Source organism: Micrasema longulum, unplaced genomic scaffold, assembly GCF_059751315.1.
Source record: "Micrasema longulum isolate JH-2025_06_02 unplaced genomic scaffold, ASM5975131v1 h1tg000306l, whole genome shotgun sequence".
In the NCBI taxonomy this organism is placed as follows: Eukaryota; Metazoa; Arthropoda; class Insecta; order Trichoptera; family Brachycentridae; genus Micrasema; species Micrasema longulum.
The window spans coordinates 498,606-520,095 of record NW_028277510.1 but is presented as its reverse complement, the minus strand read 5'-3'; the positions used below and the strand labels follow the sequence as shown (position 1 = coordinate 520,095).

Here is a 21,490-nt window from a genome sequence, read left to right as displayed (position 1 = left end):
TTAAACTTTGGCTAAAAAAACATTTCAGAGACAACACTGATTACGAAAGAATTATAAATTACTGTTATAATATATAATACATAGAAATATAATTAATTGTATGGTATAACGTATAACAGAATTATTTTACAAATAATGCACATGCCTTCATTTGATTATTTGATTTATTTATTTTACCAAGACAAACAGTTGACAATGATATAATAATATAAAAAGGTTACGGTTTAAGAACAGACCAGCAAAGTTTCTAAATAAAAAATCACACATACTAAATTGTGGTACAACAAAGGGGTGTGTTTATGTGTATTTGTATGAGAGTAAGTGTATAGGTGTGTTTGTGTGTATGCGAGAGTAAGTGATCAGGTATATGTAAGTGTGAGCATCATTAAATAGCAAGTGGGATCGTATCACAACCAGAAAAAAATCAGTCTTGATTTATTTTTAAATAAATTAAGGAGCGTGTTAAATATATGCCTATGCTTAGCACCGACTCGGATCTAGTAGGTATTGTCTTGCCTAGACTTATGAAGTAATAGAGGGATGGGGAAACGATTTTTTTTAATTTTATTAATTTGTTTTTTTTTCGATTAGTCTAGGAAGGAAATATATCATTTTTACCCTTTGATTTGGCATTGTACAAAGATAATAATTTACTACCAACCTCGTAATAAACAAGTCAAACACTAGTAATATCTCGTCTCAAAAAAAATTGTTTTGTAAATATTTTTTTACTAGTAGGCACACATTACCAGTGGTGTAGTCGGATCGGAGCGCACCGGAGCGGCGCGGCGCTCCGGCACTTTTTATCTGAGCGGAGCGGCGCTCCGGCTCTGGTCAGGAACAAATATTACGTTTCCGTAATTCAAAAGCTTTAATGCTCTAATTTTTGATTAGGGTTGTGCCAATTACCAATGTTTATAAATCATAATATGAAAACATCGAGGGTCGGAGATTTGTATCACACTCCACTAAGCACAATATTATTTATGATTATTATGAAAATAGCCTGAAATTCAATACTTAATATCTCAATGTTTTTGATGCAACGATTTATTTTATTTTATTTTATACACGAGGCTTTGACAGGTTATTATTTTTTCGATAGGAAATATTTGGTACTAAAGTTTTCATTTTTCTATAATAATTATTATCATTAGATTATTACACACATTGTTTGATTAGTTTGCAATACTTTAAAAACTAGGAAACATTATGTAAAAATAAAAAATATTATTCAAGATAATGTCTCTTTATAGAAGGAAAGCAAACGTTAGAAGTTTAGAGGTAGGCAGTAATAAATATAAAATCACTACCACTTTGATTTGTCCTCGTACGCAGGTAACGTTATTTTACATTTTTTGATACTCATAATTTCATCCGTAATCATTTTGAAATATGGCAATTTAGATTTGTACTTTGTTTTGACAGCTAGCCACGTATGGTGTGAAAAAAATATTATATTGTTTACATTTTTATACTTAGTAATGGGAGTGTTATAAATATTTATTTCTAACATTTTCCGTTAGATTTATACATTATGTCTACTTTTCACCAGCATAAAATTGGTGACATCGTTCACTTAAATGTCGGTGGAACAAGGTGCGTATTTAATAACTCTTAAATAATCGAGTTAATTAATTGTGTAATTATATTTTTGGTATAATATATCGTGATAATTATTCGCTGAAACCCGCTAGTATTTTATTATTACATGTATCAATGATTTAGGCTGGTTATAATCTTAGTATTCCGCCTTATATTTTAAAAACTTCTTTTATACATGCAACACCAACTTCATTTTCAATAATACTAATAATAATTATTAGTAATATATTTTTTCAACGTCAATTTAAAATTCGATGGTTTGATGTGTGACCTTTTTGAGGCTATTCTACTCTTACACTAAAACTGAATGTCAAGAAAAATGTTGTATAAATTATTCAATTTATTTATTTATCATGGACTCATTTAGTTGCATTAAAATACATTAATTTTCTTTGAAAAATATATAAGTACGATTAAAATAAATAACTGAAAAAGAATTAACGCTAGGACAAAAAAATAGCGACCTCTAGACAAGATCTGGTATATTTTAGTGATTGTTTAAATCTTTAAAAAGTCCAGATTCTGTCTCAAGTCTACAATATAACACAATCGGGACATGGGTGCATGTAAGCCATAGTTTGTGATGTGCTGGTTTCACAACCAACGGATCGGAACACTGAATGTCACTTGTTCCAGTAATGATGGTACATCAATCAAGCCTAAAACTAAAACTAAACATGAATGAAGTCAATGTTATTTCTGTTTGGTGGATTTGAGGTTTTTTAACATTGACTCCTTATCTTTGTAAGTATAGTCTCCCTTCTCAAGGCCATTCATCCGTGCTACTTTTCTTACCAGACTATGTTGCACCGATTCAATATGATTTATCATAGAAGGGAGACCAGATCATGGTGGCAAATTTTAGAATAGGACGAAAAAGTGAGCAATAGAGTGTTTTTACTGTAAAGATATAAGTACTTACAATGCCTACTCTATATTCATCGATACTGGACCGCTGCCCACGTGCGCGCCATGACCCCTGTGCGTGCTAAATTTTGGTTATTTTTGTTTTTGCCCTGCCCATTTTATTATTAAGCATCTTTCTCACTAACATACAAAATATTTTACGCAAAAAAAATATTTTTAGTCAAATCAAATAATGCTGTTTTTAAGAATAACAATTACAATTAAAAATAATTAACATTGTAGAATCAATATGTTCTTCTCAAGACAACTCTGAGGTCTTTAATGGACTTGACTTCAACTAAATAAATATTTGCAATTTTTTAATAAAGAGCTTTTTTCACTCTACAAAATGTCATTATTTTGCATTTATTAATGTTTAGTTATAGGTTTTTTGCTTTGCACTCATATTAAAAGAATTGGTATCTGATTAAAGATGCTAACAGTCATTTTTATTTTTAATATCAAGGATTCTATTTCACACACAGAACTGTATTCTTTATCCACCCTGACATGGAACAGTACTCTTATCAGTAATCCCCCGCTCGATTATCAGACGACTATTAAAATCTGACATTATTTTAGTGATTGAAAGCATTCTTGTTTCATTTCATGTACAAATCTCTATTCTTCTTCCGCCTGGACACGTAATAATGAATAAGTTATTTCCTTTTGAAAATATATAATATATATAGCTATCAAAATACATTAATAGTTCATGCGGTTGATATTGATGTTTAAGATATTTTAGCTTTTAAACATCGATATACATATATGTATATATATATTTAAGAGAGATGTCAGATATATTTTTTTTACATTTCAGATTTTCCACATCATGGCAGACTCTAATGTGGGTCCCGGACTCTTTCTTTACGGCAATGCTTGGCGGGCGCATTCCCAGTCTGCGAGACGAGAGGGGGGCCATCTTCGTGGACCGGGATCCACAAATGTTCTCTATAATCCTCAACTACCTCCGCACTAAGGACGTGGACCTTAGAGACGTTAACATTCGTGCCCTGCGCCATGAGGCTGACTATTTCGGTATAACACCCCTCAGTAGAAGGCTGGCACTTTGTGATGAGATGACGCATTCTTCTTGCGGAGATGTGCTGTTCTATGGATACCTTCCACCTCCTGGTAAAAAATATTTCAAAATGAGGTTTGTTTTCGTCACATTGAAAAGGAGACAAAAAAATGTAATTTTTAACTTTAAATTAAAGTGTAAAATCATACAATCAATTTAATAGTTTAATGTAATACGTGATATTTTATCAAATTAAACTTCCGTCTTTCTTGTGATACGTATCAATCTTAATGAACCTCTTAGGATTTCAAATCCAGTACTTGATAGAGACATAAAATAGTCAACAATCACTATTCTTCTTCTTATGGCGGTTAGCTATTATTGTCGCAACTTTTCTTTTGTCCGCAGCCGCTCTAAATAAGGTTTGGAGCTATAGTGGAACCACTTTCTTTCTCAAGTTTTTAAGCCAGGAGATTCGTCGTCTTCCTACACTGCGTTTTCATTTAACTTTTCCATATAATATGTTACAGGTTATTTTGTACATCTCTTCCCATGTAAAATGTCCGAAGTAGTCTAGCTTTTTTTTCTTTATTATTTCTCTTTCTTTTTTCATGCGTCGTAATACTTCTGGATTTCATGTTCTAATTGCTAATTGCTCGACTTTGAGGCCACAGTCTCAGGGTGAAGAAAATCAGATTTAACCTAAATTTACGGAAGCATTTCCTGAGTTGTTAGTCGGAATAAGCTACCACATGAGCTGGTCTCAACAATTAATGGGCTAGATTTGTTTTGGACAAGTGAAACTCTTCATTTAAATAGATTTAAGCATATCAGCTATTTAGTAATCATAAATTTGGACTTACTAAAAATAATGTCAAATGAAATATTAATTAAAACGGATTGTACTTTCATCTATTTAGTTTTGTAGACCAATAACCGATGTCATTGCTCTTTCAGACTGGTATGATTTTCCTAAAAATTATAATTATTTATAGGCTGAAAGGGGGGAATTTTTTTTTTATGGTGTTTTTCTAAACATATTTTGTGACATTTAAAAATTATTTTCGGTATTCAATATTTTATTTGCTGGGTTTTGTAAATATTTTATTACGAGACTTAACTAATGAGATGGGGCTGTAGTCAAGTATCATTAGCTTACTATTGGTGATTTTTTAAGTATTATATTTAAGTTAGTGGGTTTGGGTACAGAGAAGTTAGAAGAATGACTTAAACATATTGATAAATAATAGTATACATAATTAAACCAGTATTATAAATACACTAGTAGGTAGTCTTGTTTTATTATTATTTTGTACTGCATATAAAAAGTATCTCCCTTAAAACAGGTTCTACCTAATTAGATAGATTACACACAATGAGGAACTTCAGCCCTACTGGATATTGGATACAATAAATGTTTTCTTGCGCGCGGTAAAAATTTAAGCATTGTAGTGCAAAGTTTCCTGAAAATGAATGAAAAAAATAATAAAAAACATTTTAACTAAAACAAACTACTTTAAATGACGTCACTGGTTTATATGAATCAACCTATGATATGAGAGTTATGGAGACTTCCAGTTTGCTTGCCGTGGATGGACCAATGGGAAGAACTGATCAAGAATAACAGGAAAAGAACCTCTGACGTCACACGCGGAGTTATTTCAGAAATACAAAACTTTAAAAAATCATAGCGCTGATAATACGATATATAATAATTGAGAAAAAATTTTTGGGCTATGTTAAATAGCCTATTAATAAATAAAAAAAACCACTGAACTTCCTCATTCGGTACACAACAATATTTTCAAGAACATAATCATATACAAGATTTCGAGATAAGCCATGCCAATCCATCTTCATCCCACACTGTGTTGATGGCAAAGAGATCTACGAAAAGCGGGAAGATCTATCCCAAAAAATCCCAAGTTGTGCGACGAATTGACTAATATACACATTCTGGACATTGGGGCATAAAAACAAAAGTTGCTCTTTGAAGATATGATAAATAGCAAATTTTGACTTCTGATGACACAGTCGGGAACATGAAAAGAAATTCATTGCAACAGAGATGGGAGATCACTTATAGCATTAAGTATTTTGAGAATACATATAAGGTCCATCTCCGATCTACGTTTCTCCAATGAAGACAGATTAAGGGATTTCAACATTGGAATACTTACCCCTTTGCAATACGAGCAACCATGCCACTTTTCTTAGATAACTGTGTTGGACAGACTCAATATGGTCAATATGAGTCCTATAGAATGGAGACCAAATTGGAGAATCATATTATAGATGGGGCTAATAAATTTTAATAAACCATTATTATGAGATGAATATTCATGTATTTTTGTGTTTTGCTTGTAAAAATGATTTGCCTGTTTCAGGGTTGGAACTTCACTACTTAAAATGAATCAGTATTAGTAATTTGATTTGTGTTTCCTTTTCCAGCAAACTTAACACCCCCTAGCACTGTTTGCACGCCGGTGGCCCGGCCATCCCAGACCAAGTCCTCAGGCAGGAGCAGTACCCAAAGCACCAGTAGCAGCACAACAGAAGGAACCAACTCGGTGCGATCGCACTCCCGGAACTCTTCATTAGACCTCCGGCTGGTGGGCCGAGTAACCACCACTGATCAAATAAGGTTTGTATACTGATTTGGAAAACCTTAGCAAATCATTTTATCAAATCGGCATTCAGTTCATAGAAAGAATTCTTAGAGGGGGATATTTTTTAAACTTATTTAAGTTGAAAACTGCCGCTTTTCAACTGGCTCATTTTAACTTTTTTTACGGTGCAGCTGGACTGTGGAATCATCTCACCCCCTGTATTAAAAATTGTTTCTTCAGCAACGGAATTAAAATTTAATCTGAAGAAACATTTCTCATTTCTTCCTAGGAATACTTATACATATGTAGTATTTCTTATGCAGGTCTTTACAAGTTCACAATACATCGAGATTCATTTGAGTCACCTATGAACTTAGCAAAGTAATAAATTTAAAGCCTTAATGACGCGGGTGATATACACACTAGTTATTTTGTCTACTAGGAAATGCTGCAAATGCCTTCAACATACCCTTCTTTATTAATTTCTTTATTTTTTTTTGTGATTCCAATTCTTTGTAAGACACTTCCTTTCATAGCACATCATAAATTGTATACCTTGAGTTTAATAAGACTGTAATGTTTCTCTGTGTAATATTTTGCTTTGTGAAATTGCAAAAATAATAAATAAAGACTTTTATATTTATGTAAGGATTAACAATAAATAATTATTAGACATTTATCAACAAAATCTCATTTATCTTTTTCTTTTGCAGATGCAATCGAGGACATTCCAGGACTGCTTCATTAGATTTACGAAACGGCTCTCAAGATGTCCCCAAAGCTTCAGTTCCTATAAGAGCAGATAGTAAGATTCACATTAGTTTTTATTTCATTTGCACTATCAGAATATAAGATTCATAAATATTTCATTGTCTTATTATAATTTATATTAATTCTTCTTTCAATATTTCAGATTTTTTAATAATTTTACAAAATGATTGCAGGTTATAATGTTACTTAATTTTTCAGTAAATGGATGGCCTGATCACCTCAAGGTGCAGATTATAAAGGCGCACCATAACTGGATAGTTGTGGCCTACACACATTTGGTGGTTGGCTATCGGTAAGTATTACATATTTAGCTTGTAATAATGTATGTATGTAATATGTTTTTGAATATTTCCTTAATTTTGGTCATTTTAAACCCCCTATGTAATAAAATTCACGATGTATACATTCCTCTACCTAGATCCATTGAATTTTGAATCTTAATTACTCAATTGTGGCTGAACCAAAACCTAATTGATTCATTTATGCTTTTTATCTATCGCGACATTAAATGTATGACATGTTTATGTTCCTTCGATTAGTTCGTAGGAATTTTTCATATCCTTTAAGCAAAGTTTAATTTTAGTAATAAATGTGTTACCACTGATTGATTTAATATAAATTAAGCATTTTATCTGTTTATTTGTCTTACTACAAAAAATATTTTTGTTTGTTAAACGCCTATAGGGCTCTCATGATATACAGTTTAAGTGTGCATAAAGTTTGTCGGCCTCGTGGCGTAATGGTCAGCGCGTTAGCCTACCATGTAAGAGGTCTCGGGCTCGATTCATGACATGGTTGATATGAAATATTTATTTCAAAGGGTGTTTTTTCCCTAGAATATGTCATAGTCCCTGGACTGTTACCTGGAGCGTAAGACTGATCATCTTACCTTCATGGAACAAAAATTATCAAGATACGCTGCGATTGGTGTACCAATGCAGTGCCCCATGCACCATTAGGTGCGGAAAGGAAATGATGATGATGTACATAAAGTATACAAGTATAACAGTTATAAATAATCATAATTATTACATTAATTATGTAATCAAAACAAAAAAAAGGAAAGAAAGTAAAGAGGAATTGAAACAAAAACACATTCAAAAGAGGAGAATTGAGGTGATGGCCATTCAATGGATAGGAAAGTGATAAGATATAATGGCAGTAGAAGTGGTGTGGAGTTAGTTGAACAGCTCTGTGCGTGCTCACTAGGGGAGAGGAGAATGGTGAGTGTAGTTTGTCGTGCCGTACTTGCATTGGAACATGTGTTTGGAGTCTGGTGGTCCCTGTGGGTGCACTTAACAACAATTCAATGTTTATCAGATTTAACTTAGATGATTTTATTTTAGATTTATAAATAACATAATTTGAAACTTTTTTTTGTTATACTTAGCTTCTCTAAGGTTGTATACACCGTTCTAACACAGTAGAATATCTTATTATTATAATATATTAAAACTTACAATATAAGAAATCAAACACTGATTTGAGTCTACTAAACACTTTATTTTATTTTTACAAATATAAAAACAACAATTTCGTGACAATTGTTTCGCCTTGTTAGGGCATTTTCAAACGAATGTGAAGATTAGATGGATTGAATGTCCTTATATAGTTATATAATTCAAAGTACTTAAGTAACAAATAAAAATAATCTTATGAACTATAGCATGTGCATCAATCATAATTGCGGGGAAAACCAATAGTTAAGGGCAAGGCTAAATGTTTAATAGGTAATGGGAAGTTTAGGTATTTATATTTGAATTTCAGAAAAAAATTATAACACAGTAAGTATTTATTGACATACATAAATGTATTTTAAGATAATTAATTAAGCTTTATAGTTTTATATCGTTAGATAATATTGTGGAAAATATATCAATAATATTATTATAGGTTGATGTTTTTTATAATTTTAATACACGATTGTAATCTTCACATTCGTTTGAAAATGCCCTAACAAGGCGAAACAATTGTCACGACATTTTTTTTTGTATTTGTAAAAATAAAATAAGGTGTTCAGTGGACTCGAATCAGTGTTTGATTTCTTATATTATAAGTTTAAATATGGAGTTCTACAAAATAAACACCAAATCAATCAATCAACCTATAATATATTATTTGATTTTTTATTTTGTTTTATAATATACGGTACAAAATATTTTTATGCAGTAGAACTCCATTTATCCAAGCTCCAGTCATCCGGATTACCGAATATCTAGATCTTTATCAAAATAAAGGAGAAGTTTTTGATTTAAATTTAATTGTGCAATGAACTTTTCTGGACATGTTTAAATGAGTTTTTGATTTGATTCTAATTCGTTGCATTATTTCAAAAGCAATAAAATCTGGCACCATCACTGGATTACTGTATTATTAAATCTGTTGAAAGGTGGCAAAACATATGTAATTTTTTATACATTTTGGAGAAAAGCTTTACTGGGCTCTGAAAAATGGGAAATTTAGTTAACAAGCCTAATTCATTAAATATTAATTTGTTGCTGCAGGAATTTTTTTGACTATAGCGTGTTTACGCAAAATGCTGAAAAATCCGGTGGTATAGTATATAACTCAATATGCCTAAAAAAAGGTCATATCATATTCTACAGAAATAAGAACATAAATGTTAAGCATTTATCTTTTTTAAAAATATTAAAAAGAAACTACTAAAAAGAGAGTATTCACTCCACAAGGTTGACAGACACGTGCGGATGGTGTGTTGGCTTCCAATCTCCCGTTCAGGATGCTCCCATAGAGCGAGTGGCCTTGAACGCCAAGGTGGGCGGAGGAGAGGTCATGCTGGGGCTCGCGTGTGGAGCACTCATCAAGCTGTGGGCCATTTCGTCCCACATGGACCCCATAAGAAGGACACTAGTCGGTAATGATATATTATTTTTATATCATTGTCTTTTAGAGAATTTTAGATTAGTGGCATTTCTATTTGAACAGACCAGATAAATTGTATTGTTTAATAATGACAACTAAATATGTAACATGTATTTTTTACTGACATCTTTTATTTATGCTTTATAAGTTAGTTTATAACATCTTAAGAAATAATATAAGCTTTTAATAATATTACATTATAAAAAAAATTATGGGTATTATTGATGGGAATCCCTGCATTGCTCTTTTACTAACTAGGCGCAGAAACATATGCACAAGGGAATAGTAATAGTGAATTATCTTTGTTACGATTTTTTAAAGTATTTTGCTATCAATATAAATAATTGATTTTAAAAAAAAATCCCTAAATGATTTTAACTCAAGGAATCCTATCCACCATTGTTCTTTTTTAAGTATTTTTTTGTTATATGTTTCTTTTTACAGGATACTGTGGGAAATGTATCCCCCGTGTAAAACAAGGTTCTGGTGTATTTACATTTCACATACTGAGCTCTAACCTGCATTCTGTCCCTATTTTATAATGGGGCTTCTTAATAATTTTTCCTGAATATGGCCAATTTGTTTTTAACCTCAAAGTAATAATACACCACCCACTTGTCCATACGGACAAAAACCATTCTATGATTATTAATCACAAAGTTTTCTACAGTTTACAGCAATACAACGGAGCATAAGTACTCAGTTCGAGAATTGAATGCGCGAACCGAAACCGTTTGTTAAGCGTTTGTTGTTAAACCAAAAATTTAATAAATAAAAGAAATAAATAAATAAATTTAGAGCGAAAGGGCGTCTTTATAAGCAGATAGCGAATTATTACTCTGAGGTTTAAATACTGTTCATTCTATTCATGAGGGTTCGCAGAAAACATTGCATTTGCACTACAGTGTCTAGGTAGTTTCATTTCATTTTACTTGATTTATTATGATTATTATTTATTATAGACAGACTACCTTTGCTGATTTTACCTTCCTTAAAAAAAGTATCCAGACGGTTTTTGAACTGGTTGTCCGAAATGGAATGGACAACTAGGCTCGGCAATTTATTCTAGTCTGAAACCACCCTGCTGAAAAGGAAGTTTTTCTTTGGATTGATGCGGAATTGGAGGCGATAGATCTTCCAGTTATGACTGTAGATCTACTGTGACGGGTTCCCATAAATTAGTTCTCGCCCTCCAAGCCCAGGTCTTTAAATAACTTGGCTACTGTGTGGCGGGTGAGTGTTCTCATTTTGCTAAACCTCCCCCTCCGAACCCTGACCCATAAAGTACTGGGATTTTAGGTTGGGGGTGAGCTCTCTAATAATTCCAATTCTATTTCCAATTATGTAAGTCCTAGTGCTTTTATTATACCATAGTAGGGCATGAGTATTGTAGAACTTCGTATATCCAAACTCCAGTCTGGCACTCATTAATCTGGATAATTGGAGTTTTACTGTCATTTGAGAATTTTCGCAGTACATATTTGGGCTTTTTTCTGTAGCTCGATGTTTTTAGTGAAGTAGGGACTCCATACTCAGTATCCGTACTCCAACAGAGGTCTTACATGGGTAATCCTTCTTTTCAGGTACCTTTAATCTGGGTGTACGTGTTGAGCACCTTCTCTTCATCGGCCCGCAGCTAGTAGCCCTCTCCAGCCGGGGAGGCGGGGGTAAGGCGGGAGTCTGGCATACCTCCACTCAACACTGGCAAGTGCAGGACATTGCCCCTTTGACCTCCTTCGACACGGCCGGCTCCTTCCTTCTCCTCGGGACGATCAACGGAGCTATCAACTATATAGGTACATAAATATTACCAATATGTGAGCTCTAACTTTGAAATTTTTTATTTGAAATAATCTTAATTCATGGTGCTTTTACAAGAAATCACTGCATTTTAATGCGCGTAAATTAATGAGAAAATAGTACACAATATTCGTGCTGATTCATCATCATCATCATTATTAGCCTTTTTGCACCAAGTGATGCATAGGGCACTGAATTCTTGCACCAAATGCAGTGTATTTCTAACATCTCTGTTGCACGAAGGTAAGGTGATTAACCTTGCACTGTAGGTGCCAGTTTAGGGGCTGTGAACTAACTGACATTTTAATACTAAATGAAACTCATTGCTTATATTGCATTTCTGTATGATACAAAAACCTTTTTTCCTCGTTCTTTATGTATTAGGTGTTAACATAAGTTTTGTTTTTTTTTTTCCAAATGAAGAGAACAAGAAGACACAGCAAAAAAATACAACAAATTAGTCAATTATGTATTCTCCTTCATTATTTTGCAACAAATTAGTTAATCATTCATAGCATCTTCATTTTAAAGGCTTGTAATCAAATCAAAATGATATATTTTATTTATTACCATATTCCATACATAAAATTATACATGCATGCAGAGTTGCTTTGACCCTCTAACTAGGGTTATTTACCCCGTTCTAAGCTAGTCAAAAATAAAAATAAAAAACAGCAATCAATACATAAAAATAATAAATAAAGGTAATAAAACGTAGTGAAAAACATAGTAAAACATGGCAAAAAAACATGTAAAGAATGTAGTAAAACCATAGTAAATAAACATAGTTAAAAAAACCCAGTAAAATACATAGTAAAAAACACAGTTAAAACATATTTAAAACCCAATAAAATCCGTAGTAAAAACAAAATACATAGTAAAAAGCGTGGTAAAAAAAATAATATTTGTAAAGCAAAAAATATATTTTAAAAAAACATCGTAAGATATGAAGTAATAAGAAAAACCATAGTAAAAGATTTATTTAAAAAAATGTCCATGTATCGTAAAAAACATATTATTTTTTTTAGTAAAAACAGAATAAAAAGTAATGAGGATCTTTAAAAATTCAATCAGTAAAAAAAAAAAAACATATAATTATAATTCAAATAAGAACATGTGTTTGGCCATCTAACAGCCACCATCAACACAATATCTAATAATAAAATAAAAAATAGTAAAAACAGAACAAAAAGTAATGAGGATCTTCAAAAATTCAATCAATAAAAATAAAAATAAAAATATGTAATTACAATTGGAATAAGAACATGTGTTGGCCATCTAACAGCCACCGTCAACACAATATCTTGTAGAGCAGAAATTTTTCTTTCGAATAACGTATAACCTTTACCATTTTGTTTTACTTTTGGTGCTAATTTTTAAATTAAAACCTAACACAAAACATCTATGTTAATTAAGATTTATGACATATATGCATTTGTTTTTCTTTTTCTTAAGATATGCAAAAGTTTCCACTTCGTATGAAGGATAATGACTTACTGGTAACGCAGCTATACAGGGATCCCAATCACGAGCCAGTCACCGCCATCTCTGTTTACCTAACTCCAAAAACAAGTATGTATTCACATAATAAAATATTTTTGTTTACCTGTATTACAAGATGAAAAACATTTTTGTGGAGGCAACATGGAAGCCACATTCTCTTCTCAAAAATGTTCTCCGTCTCTCTTGTAATATATGTCAGTCTTGATAACATCCTATGGAGTTCGGTCCTTGTCTGCATACATTTCTACGTAGTCAAAAAGCTGTTGATTAAATATTTTTGAAAAATAATAATTTGGAAAAACATCACATGTAAGCACCCCACAACATTCAGTTCTACATTTTTCCCAAAAGAAAATTATATTTAAAAAGCTCATACGTATGTCCACACAAGATCGAAATTTTTTAGAATCCAACAATTTGAGTATATAACTTTTTGATTCCTTTTAAGTTTGTTCAAGTTTTTTAAACTTAAGTACGTAGGGATTTAAATGATTCTTTTGTAGAAAATAAACGTAAGAATATATGTATGTGTTAGGGCACACAGTAGAGCCTTCAAGATTATAAATAAAAAATACTACTTCAATAATTTTTTTATCTCCATCTGTGTATCAGAATGATTTTTTCATTTGCGAAAAAAGTTTTATTTTATTTTATTGACTTTTGTATCTACTACTAATAAATTATACTTTCTTTAATTAATAACATGAAATAAATTGAATCGGACTATTTTTTTTTACTGAAATGTTTCTTCTAGCTTTATGTGGCAATTGGATAGAAATAGCTTATGGAACACGAGGTGGTTCTGTGAGGGTAATAGTACAGCATCCTGAGACAGTTGGACACGGGCCACAACTCTTCCAAACATTCAATGTACACCAGAGTCCTGTTACCAAGGTAGGTACCGATTAATTTATAATAATATTAAATAAACCAATCTTTTTTAACACTGAATGTTGTAATTTGTAACAAGACATTATTAACTTTATATTTTTAAGCGATATTATATTCAAGTCTGTGATAATTATACACAAGGCTCTTGGCCTCATAGAATTAGGGATATGTTAATATGTATATTTATATGAATAAAAAAAATAATGTAAATGATAGCGTCCGTGACGCTTGTTAGGTTCTGGGTTCGATTCTCGGTGAGAACACAAAAATATTTCTTAAGCCTGGGTGTTCTATGCTGTAATTTACCAATACAATTAGGCCTCCTGGCTTGTGGTGCAAAAAAACCTATGACAAGATGTGGAAGATGCTAGGAATGTTTTTCAGGATAGACGTGTGTGGCGGGCCATCCTCTCTGCGTTGCGTGATGGTAGTAGTAGCAGTAAGAAAATTAAGATTTTTAATGTCAACATGATATATTTTCATCAGGTATCTCTGTCAGAGAAGTACTTAGTCTCAGTGTGCAGCGAGTACAATCATGTACGCTCGTGGAAGGTCACACGGTTCCGTGGCATGATCTCCACGCAACCTGGGACTACCCCCGAAGCCTCCTTCAAAGTCCTGTCACTTGAACCCAGTGATCCAAATCTCATCTCCTCTAATGACTGTGGTAAGGACTTTTACACAATTTACTAATGAACAACAATGTTTTGAGTATGTCCAAATGTTTGCAGACAGGCTGGATTTCCTCCCTATTTAGATCTAAATAATTATTTATTTCAATTCAGTTTTGAAATAATCCACAGGTCCTTATGGAGAACAAGATGAAGAACAAATATTCGTTCAGAAAGTTGTTCCAGAGACGGATACACTGTATGTACGCCTTGCATCAGATGGGAAAAGGTATGTGGCATTGGAAATACATACATACTCGTTTCTTTTCAATATAATAACCAATTTACTTTGAACCAACTATAAATTTAAATAGCTGTCTATAAAACATAACCTTAAATAAAATTAAAGCTGTATTTTCTGGCACCTTGGGTTTATTTCTCTGAATTTCTATACATTCTGTTCAAACACTTGTGAACGATCTCATTGTTAGGATGGTTGCAGTAAAAGCGGTCGGGTAGGGAGTACATCACAACCGCTCTGTCGTGTTGCTATCACACAAACCGTAGAGTAATCTCGACAATTGTTTGTTTTATAAATTATTACAGGGTATGCGTTCTGAAGTCTGTGGACGGAGCGGCCGTGACCTGCTTCACAGTGATGGAGTGTGAAGGGGTGCTGCGGCCGCGCCGCCTGCTTCTCACGGGGCACTGCTCAGGGGCCACTAATATGTGGGACCTCACTACCGCCTTGGACAGGGCTCAGGATCCCAACAGGGGTAAGTTTGACTCTAATCTATGCGGTTCCCCAAATATTTAAATGACTAGGCTATTTGAAATTGTAAACAGTTATAAAAATAACGGTCCTGGAAAATGCAAATCGAGTTGTGGTAGTGTGGTCAAATTTCAGACTTTTGATTTGGAGTCTGCAATACTACGATGGTACTGCAATAAATACTGGATTTATCTCTCTGGGGAGTTTATGTAGATTGAAATCACTGGAGGCTCCTGACCAAAAACACTCGCAGTGCATTTATACATATTTCATAAAATTGTATTATGTATGTATAATCAGTGGTGTAGTCCTGAATAAAAAAGTACCAGAGCGCACCGCCACCACTAGGGTGAAGTGAGAGGGGGAGGGGGACACACACACATGTTTAGAATTTTTCCAGTATCGGCAGTAAATACGTTTGTTGTTATTTAGAATTGTTTGAAGAGACTTAAGTAGAAATATTTTTGAAATGTAATATTTGTTCCTGACAACACTGTGTCCAGAAAGATTTTTTAGCGCAGTCTTTTAAGAGTTAAACGTACTGCAGAACAAATATGATTACGCTTCCACCTTTTTTCTTTTTATCACTTCACAAACATCCATTTTTCCCCTGTGAATATTAACTAGGGGTTGTGCAGGAGAATAACCTATGCACCCAATTCTGGCCCCTGGGTTTTTAACAAAATTTACACACTGCAAAAAGCTCAATTTTATTCCGGCTAGCTAGAGAAGAAACAGCGCCACAATTGTGATTTTTTTACTGTTATAATCGCAGTCATTCATTAGCGTAGGGTCTAATTACCATTATGGTTCGTCTGCCGACTTTTTCATTACACAACTTTTTGATGTATCTCTTATTTTTTTAAAAATAATGAAGTAGTTTTTTGGTGTAATAGGCCTAAATTATATGGTTACTTTTGTAAATTATGGAAAACAGATTATTAAACAGTATACTGTAGATCCGCGATATAACGAAATCTAAGAAAAAAAAACATACAATGTATGTATATGTTACGAGCCGTTGCAAAAAAATGTTGCGCGGCTTCAAAAAATAAATCAGACGAACTGATGTACTCGGCAGTATTCAGACAGGTTCGGAAGTTTTCCTTCACACATGCGCTTACGTACATACACACGCACACACTGGAAAACGTTTGTGTATTGGTGATTCTATCCCCGATTTTTCTACACATTATTTATTTTCGTCGCTGCAAATGAATAACTATATACTACATATAATACTCTTACGTAATACGTAATTATATTATGGAGAAATACAAACATTCTGAGCCCGTTTTCTTCAATATCATTATTTTTTGTGAAATTTATTTAACTTTACATACTTGAATTTTATTGAACACAAACGATATTTTACACTTCAGAAAAATCTTTACAATTAATTACCATTGCCTTCGAAATTTCATGTCAGACAGAACTCATCAAATGCATTTCCCAAAAGGCGCTTTCAAATCATTCTATGTCAAAATATTAACTTAGTCCGAGTAAAATTTTCGTATTAATCTCGAGAAACCAATCCGAATGAATTCGTCATATTTCGTTTGTCGCGAAATGTGAAGTCCAAATTCATATCTCGATTGTCTCGAAATCCATTCCGAATTAATGTTTCGATTGTCTCGAAATGTCAAGCCCGAATTCATATTTCGTTTGCCGCAAAATGTGAAGTCCGAATTCATATCTCGATTGTCTCGGAAAACCATTTCGAATGAATTCACTCGGTATCTCGATTTTTTTTGTAAAGTCCGAGTGAACTCGATTAATTACGCTGCCTTGGTTCTTGTATGTTCAATAGACCATTTTGCAAATTTTACCAGAGACATTTTATTTGTTTTTAAAGTCAAATAAGTAAAATCAGTAAATGGAGATTGGCACTCAAAAAATGCTGAAAATATTATTTAATAACATAAAAAATATTAATTATATAGCTACACAGATGCGTAATAAGATAATGAACATACTGGCATTCATAACTCAATTTTGCTATAAATGGTCTATTGAACGTACAAGAACTAGGTCAGCGAAATGTGTTACGTCTAGTCCTTAGAATAGGCAATTTTCCATGTATTAGACGCCGCTAATTTAATAGTTTTGTGTAAAATATATCTGTACCTCAGAGGCAGACGGATGCAAATCCAAACGTCAAATGTTCAACAAAAGCCTACTCTCTAGAGTCCTAAAAATCTACTTTCTCTAAGTGATTTCTATTAATTTATAGCATTAATTTGTATTTTCAATATCTTAATACATTGGTTCTTTCATTATAAGACTTACATTTCTTTAAAATCAATGGACATGATCATAAACTGAATACGAAAATCGAAATGTCATTTCGTCAAATTCTGGATTTGCATCTGTCTGCCTCCTGAGGTACAGATATTATGAGTATAAAATAAAAAAGAAACATGTTTTTCTTTCTAGACCTGGAGCAGATGACTGGTGGTGGCCCCAGTGCAGACGAACTGGTCCGACTTGTAGAACAGTGTGACCTTCACTGCACGGCGCCCCCCTCACCACACCGCCCCCTCATCTGAACCTGTCTCGACCTGTCCGTGTCCACCTTACTTTGTTACCCCTTTGGTTCTCGCTAATCCAAACACACAGGATTACGTGGATGGTGTAAAATCCGGAGCCCTCTCTGTCCCAGGGTAATAGAGACTTTAAGTTTCTTTTGTAGGGATGTAGTAACTTCAAAACTCCAATTAACATATTGTGGAATATATCAGTGTTGATAAAATAATACCTGTAATTCCGATATATATTTTTTCAGTAGACACAACGTAAATCAGCATTTATTATTTTATGTAACTATGAATTAAACTAAACTAAAATATTTCTGAAAGCTCACAAGGACTCAATCAAAATTGAGAACCTATTTTTTTTTTAAATCCTTAATCTTTTTCCTAATCCTGTTTTTTTTTTCATTGATCACAAAAATTAAGGATGAAAATAAAAATGGTTTTAGTAAAATAAATTACTTCACATACAAATCTCATTATTTTACTTAAAAACTCAATAGCCATCCGTTTTAGTACAAAAAATCTGCACAGCAGTGATGCCAACTGATAAATTGAACATTGGACTTTTTTCAAACTGGGCATTCAATTATTTTTGAGACACGAGAATAGCCGCTTGCATTTATGTTCCAATATTTATTTACATATAAATATTTATTAAGTTCCTAAGTTAGCATTTTAATCAAACTTGTCCTGATTTATTAATGCATAAAACGTTTTTTATTTGTTGATTAATTAATGAGTATTGTATACGACCATTGAATATTATTTAAATAAAATTTAAGACCATTAATAGAAATAAGGACCAAGGGAAAAATAAAAAATTTCAGATGTGCGAAAATCAATAAAATATATTTTATGGTGTTTATTTTTGTAAAAATCGCAAATCAATGAATTTATTGCTCTAGATTATCATATTATATTATTGGTTTGCTGGTAGAGGTCCCTACTAAGAGGCCCTAGTTTTGAGATATTGATGAAAATAATTACATAATACAGGATGTTCTTGAAACCCTGTCACATCTGAAACCACGATGATCAGTATGGGCAAGAAGACATATTACCATATTAAAAAAGTATTTAGAATGAAGAATAAAAAAATTAAAAAAAACAAATGGTTGCTAACTTCTGGAGGGGAGAATCGAGGGGGGACGCGGCCGCGCGGTTGGCGGCTTATCAGACTCCCCCCCCTCCTCGTTTCACCCCTGCAGAAGTAAGCAACCATTTGTTTTTTATGTATATATATATTTTATTTTATTCGTTTTAAAATTTTGTGTGCCGATATGTCTTCTTGTTCATACTGATCATCGTGGTTTCGGATGTGACAGGGTTTAAAGAACATCCTGTATATACATTAATTTGAAAGTTTAAATTTTTAAGAGTTCGGTTTCTTGCTCTGTATTATCTAAGATATACTTTTTTAATCGTAGTCACCATAGTAAAATATTTCTCCAGCTTGTTGAGTTTGCAGGTACAATGTTAAATTATTTTAGACACTTGGTACTCTTTTCTTTTATGCTAAGTAATTAAATAAACGTATTCTTGCAGCAAACGGATCCAAACACAGTATAATTATTCAAATTTGTGCACTTTCCATAGTTAAATTTTGTGCTCACAATATTTTTTCCTCGTCATTCCATTACAAATCATAAAACAATATATAACTCATAAAACATGTTGATCCTAATAGTAACAATTTCATTATGTAGTATACTGGAACTTCTTTTTACACAGGGGATACGTTCCACGTAGTACTGTGTAAAAAAAATACAGCGTAAAAAAAGATTACTAAAAAAACTACAATGCTGGATAGGTTTCCTTGTATAAAAATCAATTCGGGATTTCAAACTACGCCACGGCACCCGTCAAACCGTGTAAAACGAGGTTCCAGTGTATTTTATATTTTAGTCAATATCTTGGCCTCAGTGTTATATATTTGATATTGGTAAATATGTTTGGATATATGTATGTAGTTTTCTCTTGTGGAGATAGAAAACTATGATGTTGATTTTCAATTATTAAATAACTTTAAGCTGTGTAGTATTTGTGGTAATAAAATAAGTAAAGGTAACAATAATCATGTGGCTCCAAGCGAAACCGTCATATCACATCATTAAAATAGACATGGGAATTACAATATGCGATACGTATACAGGGTGTTCATTAAACCCGGTCGCATCCGAAATCACGATGATCAGAGCGAGCAAGAAGACATTTTGGCACATTAAAATAATTTTTAGAACGAAAAAAAAATCAAAAAAAGCAAATAGTTGCTTACTTTTGCAGGGGAGAAACGAGGAGGGGGAGTCTGATACTGCGCCGCGCTCCCTTCACTTCTCCCCTGCAGAAGTAATATAATGTATAATCAAACTATGAATTTTGCGAAGAATTGATCTTAAATTAATTTACAACCAAATTCTCGCTTTGGTAGAAATGATTAATTAATATTTGAATAAATAATTTTGTGATTTTATTTCTTAGACAAATGATATAAATGTTATTTAAATAATATGCTGAGAAATTTCTGAACACAAAATTGTTTCTTAAAAAAACTTCATTTAACAAAATAGTGATTTTCAACTAAATAGATCCATGTAAGTTATTTTTCAAGTCATTTAATGTGTTGTAATTTTTCACTGCGGTTTTGCTTTAGAGCAATTGATAAAATATATAAAAAAATATATTTAACTCATAATATAAGTAGGATGATTTCGATATTATAAAAGATATTTTATTTATATAAATTTTGTAGTAGATATAATTACTCTAGAGAGTAGTCTTAATTTGCTACTTTTTGGAGATTAAATGTATCTCAAAAGTAAAAAAAATATATATACTGTCCATCCATCGTCCTTCTTTAATTATTTTTTCAAATTTTTATTTAAACTCGAGAGTAAATTAGTATTTATTATTATATCTACCAAACAAGACTGTCATGTAGGAAATATCATTATATTAAAACAATTTTATTTACAGTTTCTTAAATTTTCTCATTATATTTATGTATTTTTTATTAGTTTATTTCTCATTTTCAACCAATTTTGTGCCAAAGTTGTTAGTTCGATTTTCAAAACAAGTACCATTATATGGTGTAAATATTCTTAAAGTTGTCAATAATTTATTTGTAAGCGTGTGACATTCATGAGTTTGGTAATGTTTAATTCTTGTATAAATAAATACAGTAACATAATAATATTAAAAAATTGAGTTCGTAAGTGAAAATTCTTGATGGAAGTTTATTGTAATTTATTATAGAAAATAAAAGACCAGTGATACTTTAATCCGCAAATTTGGAATATCCATTTACTCTCATATAATTTTGAATTCTCTATCCTTACCTCTGTTTTCTTGATAAAGATAAAGATACCAGTCTCGAAGATGTCGCGAAAGCGATAAAACCGGTCTCTGGATATTCCAAATTTGTGGATTAAAGTATCACTCGTCTTTTATTTTCTATAATAAAATATTAAAAATTATCTATTGAATTTGTGTTAACAACACTATATACTTGCGTATTATATATGATAAAAGTTTTTTAACTCACAGAAATCACATTGATCGCTCACAAAAAAATATTTTAATAT

At 32.2% G+C, this 21,490-nt stretch overlaps 1 protein-coding gene across 1 annotated transcript; it reads left to right on the top strand.

Annotated features, from left to right (window-relative positions):
* The first annotated feature begins 1,405 nt into the window (after nt 1-1,405).
* LOC148282666 (BTB/POZ domain-containing protein KCTD3) lies at nt 1,406-19,021 on the top strand. The gene is made up of 13 exons (XM_088224722.1): nt 1,406-1,599; nt 3,335-3,648; nt 5,987-6,179; nt 6,858-6,949; nt 7,114-7,207; nt 9,606-9,790; nt 11,382-11,594; nt 13,054-13,170; nt 13,856-13,995; nt 14,479-14,659; nt 14,796-14,892; nt 15,210-15,379; nt 17,812-19,021. Exons 1-13 carry the CDS (start codon nt 1,538-1,540, stop codon nt 17,922-17,924), a joined length of 1,971 nt encoding a protein of 656 aa, XP_088080848.1. The 5' UTR covers nt 1,406-1,537; the 3' UTR covers nt 17,925-19,021.
* The last annotated feature ends 2,469 nt before the right edge of the window (nt 19,022-21,490 follow it).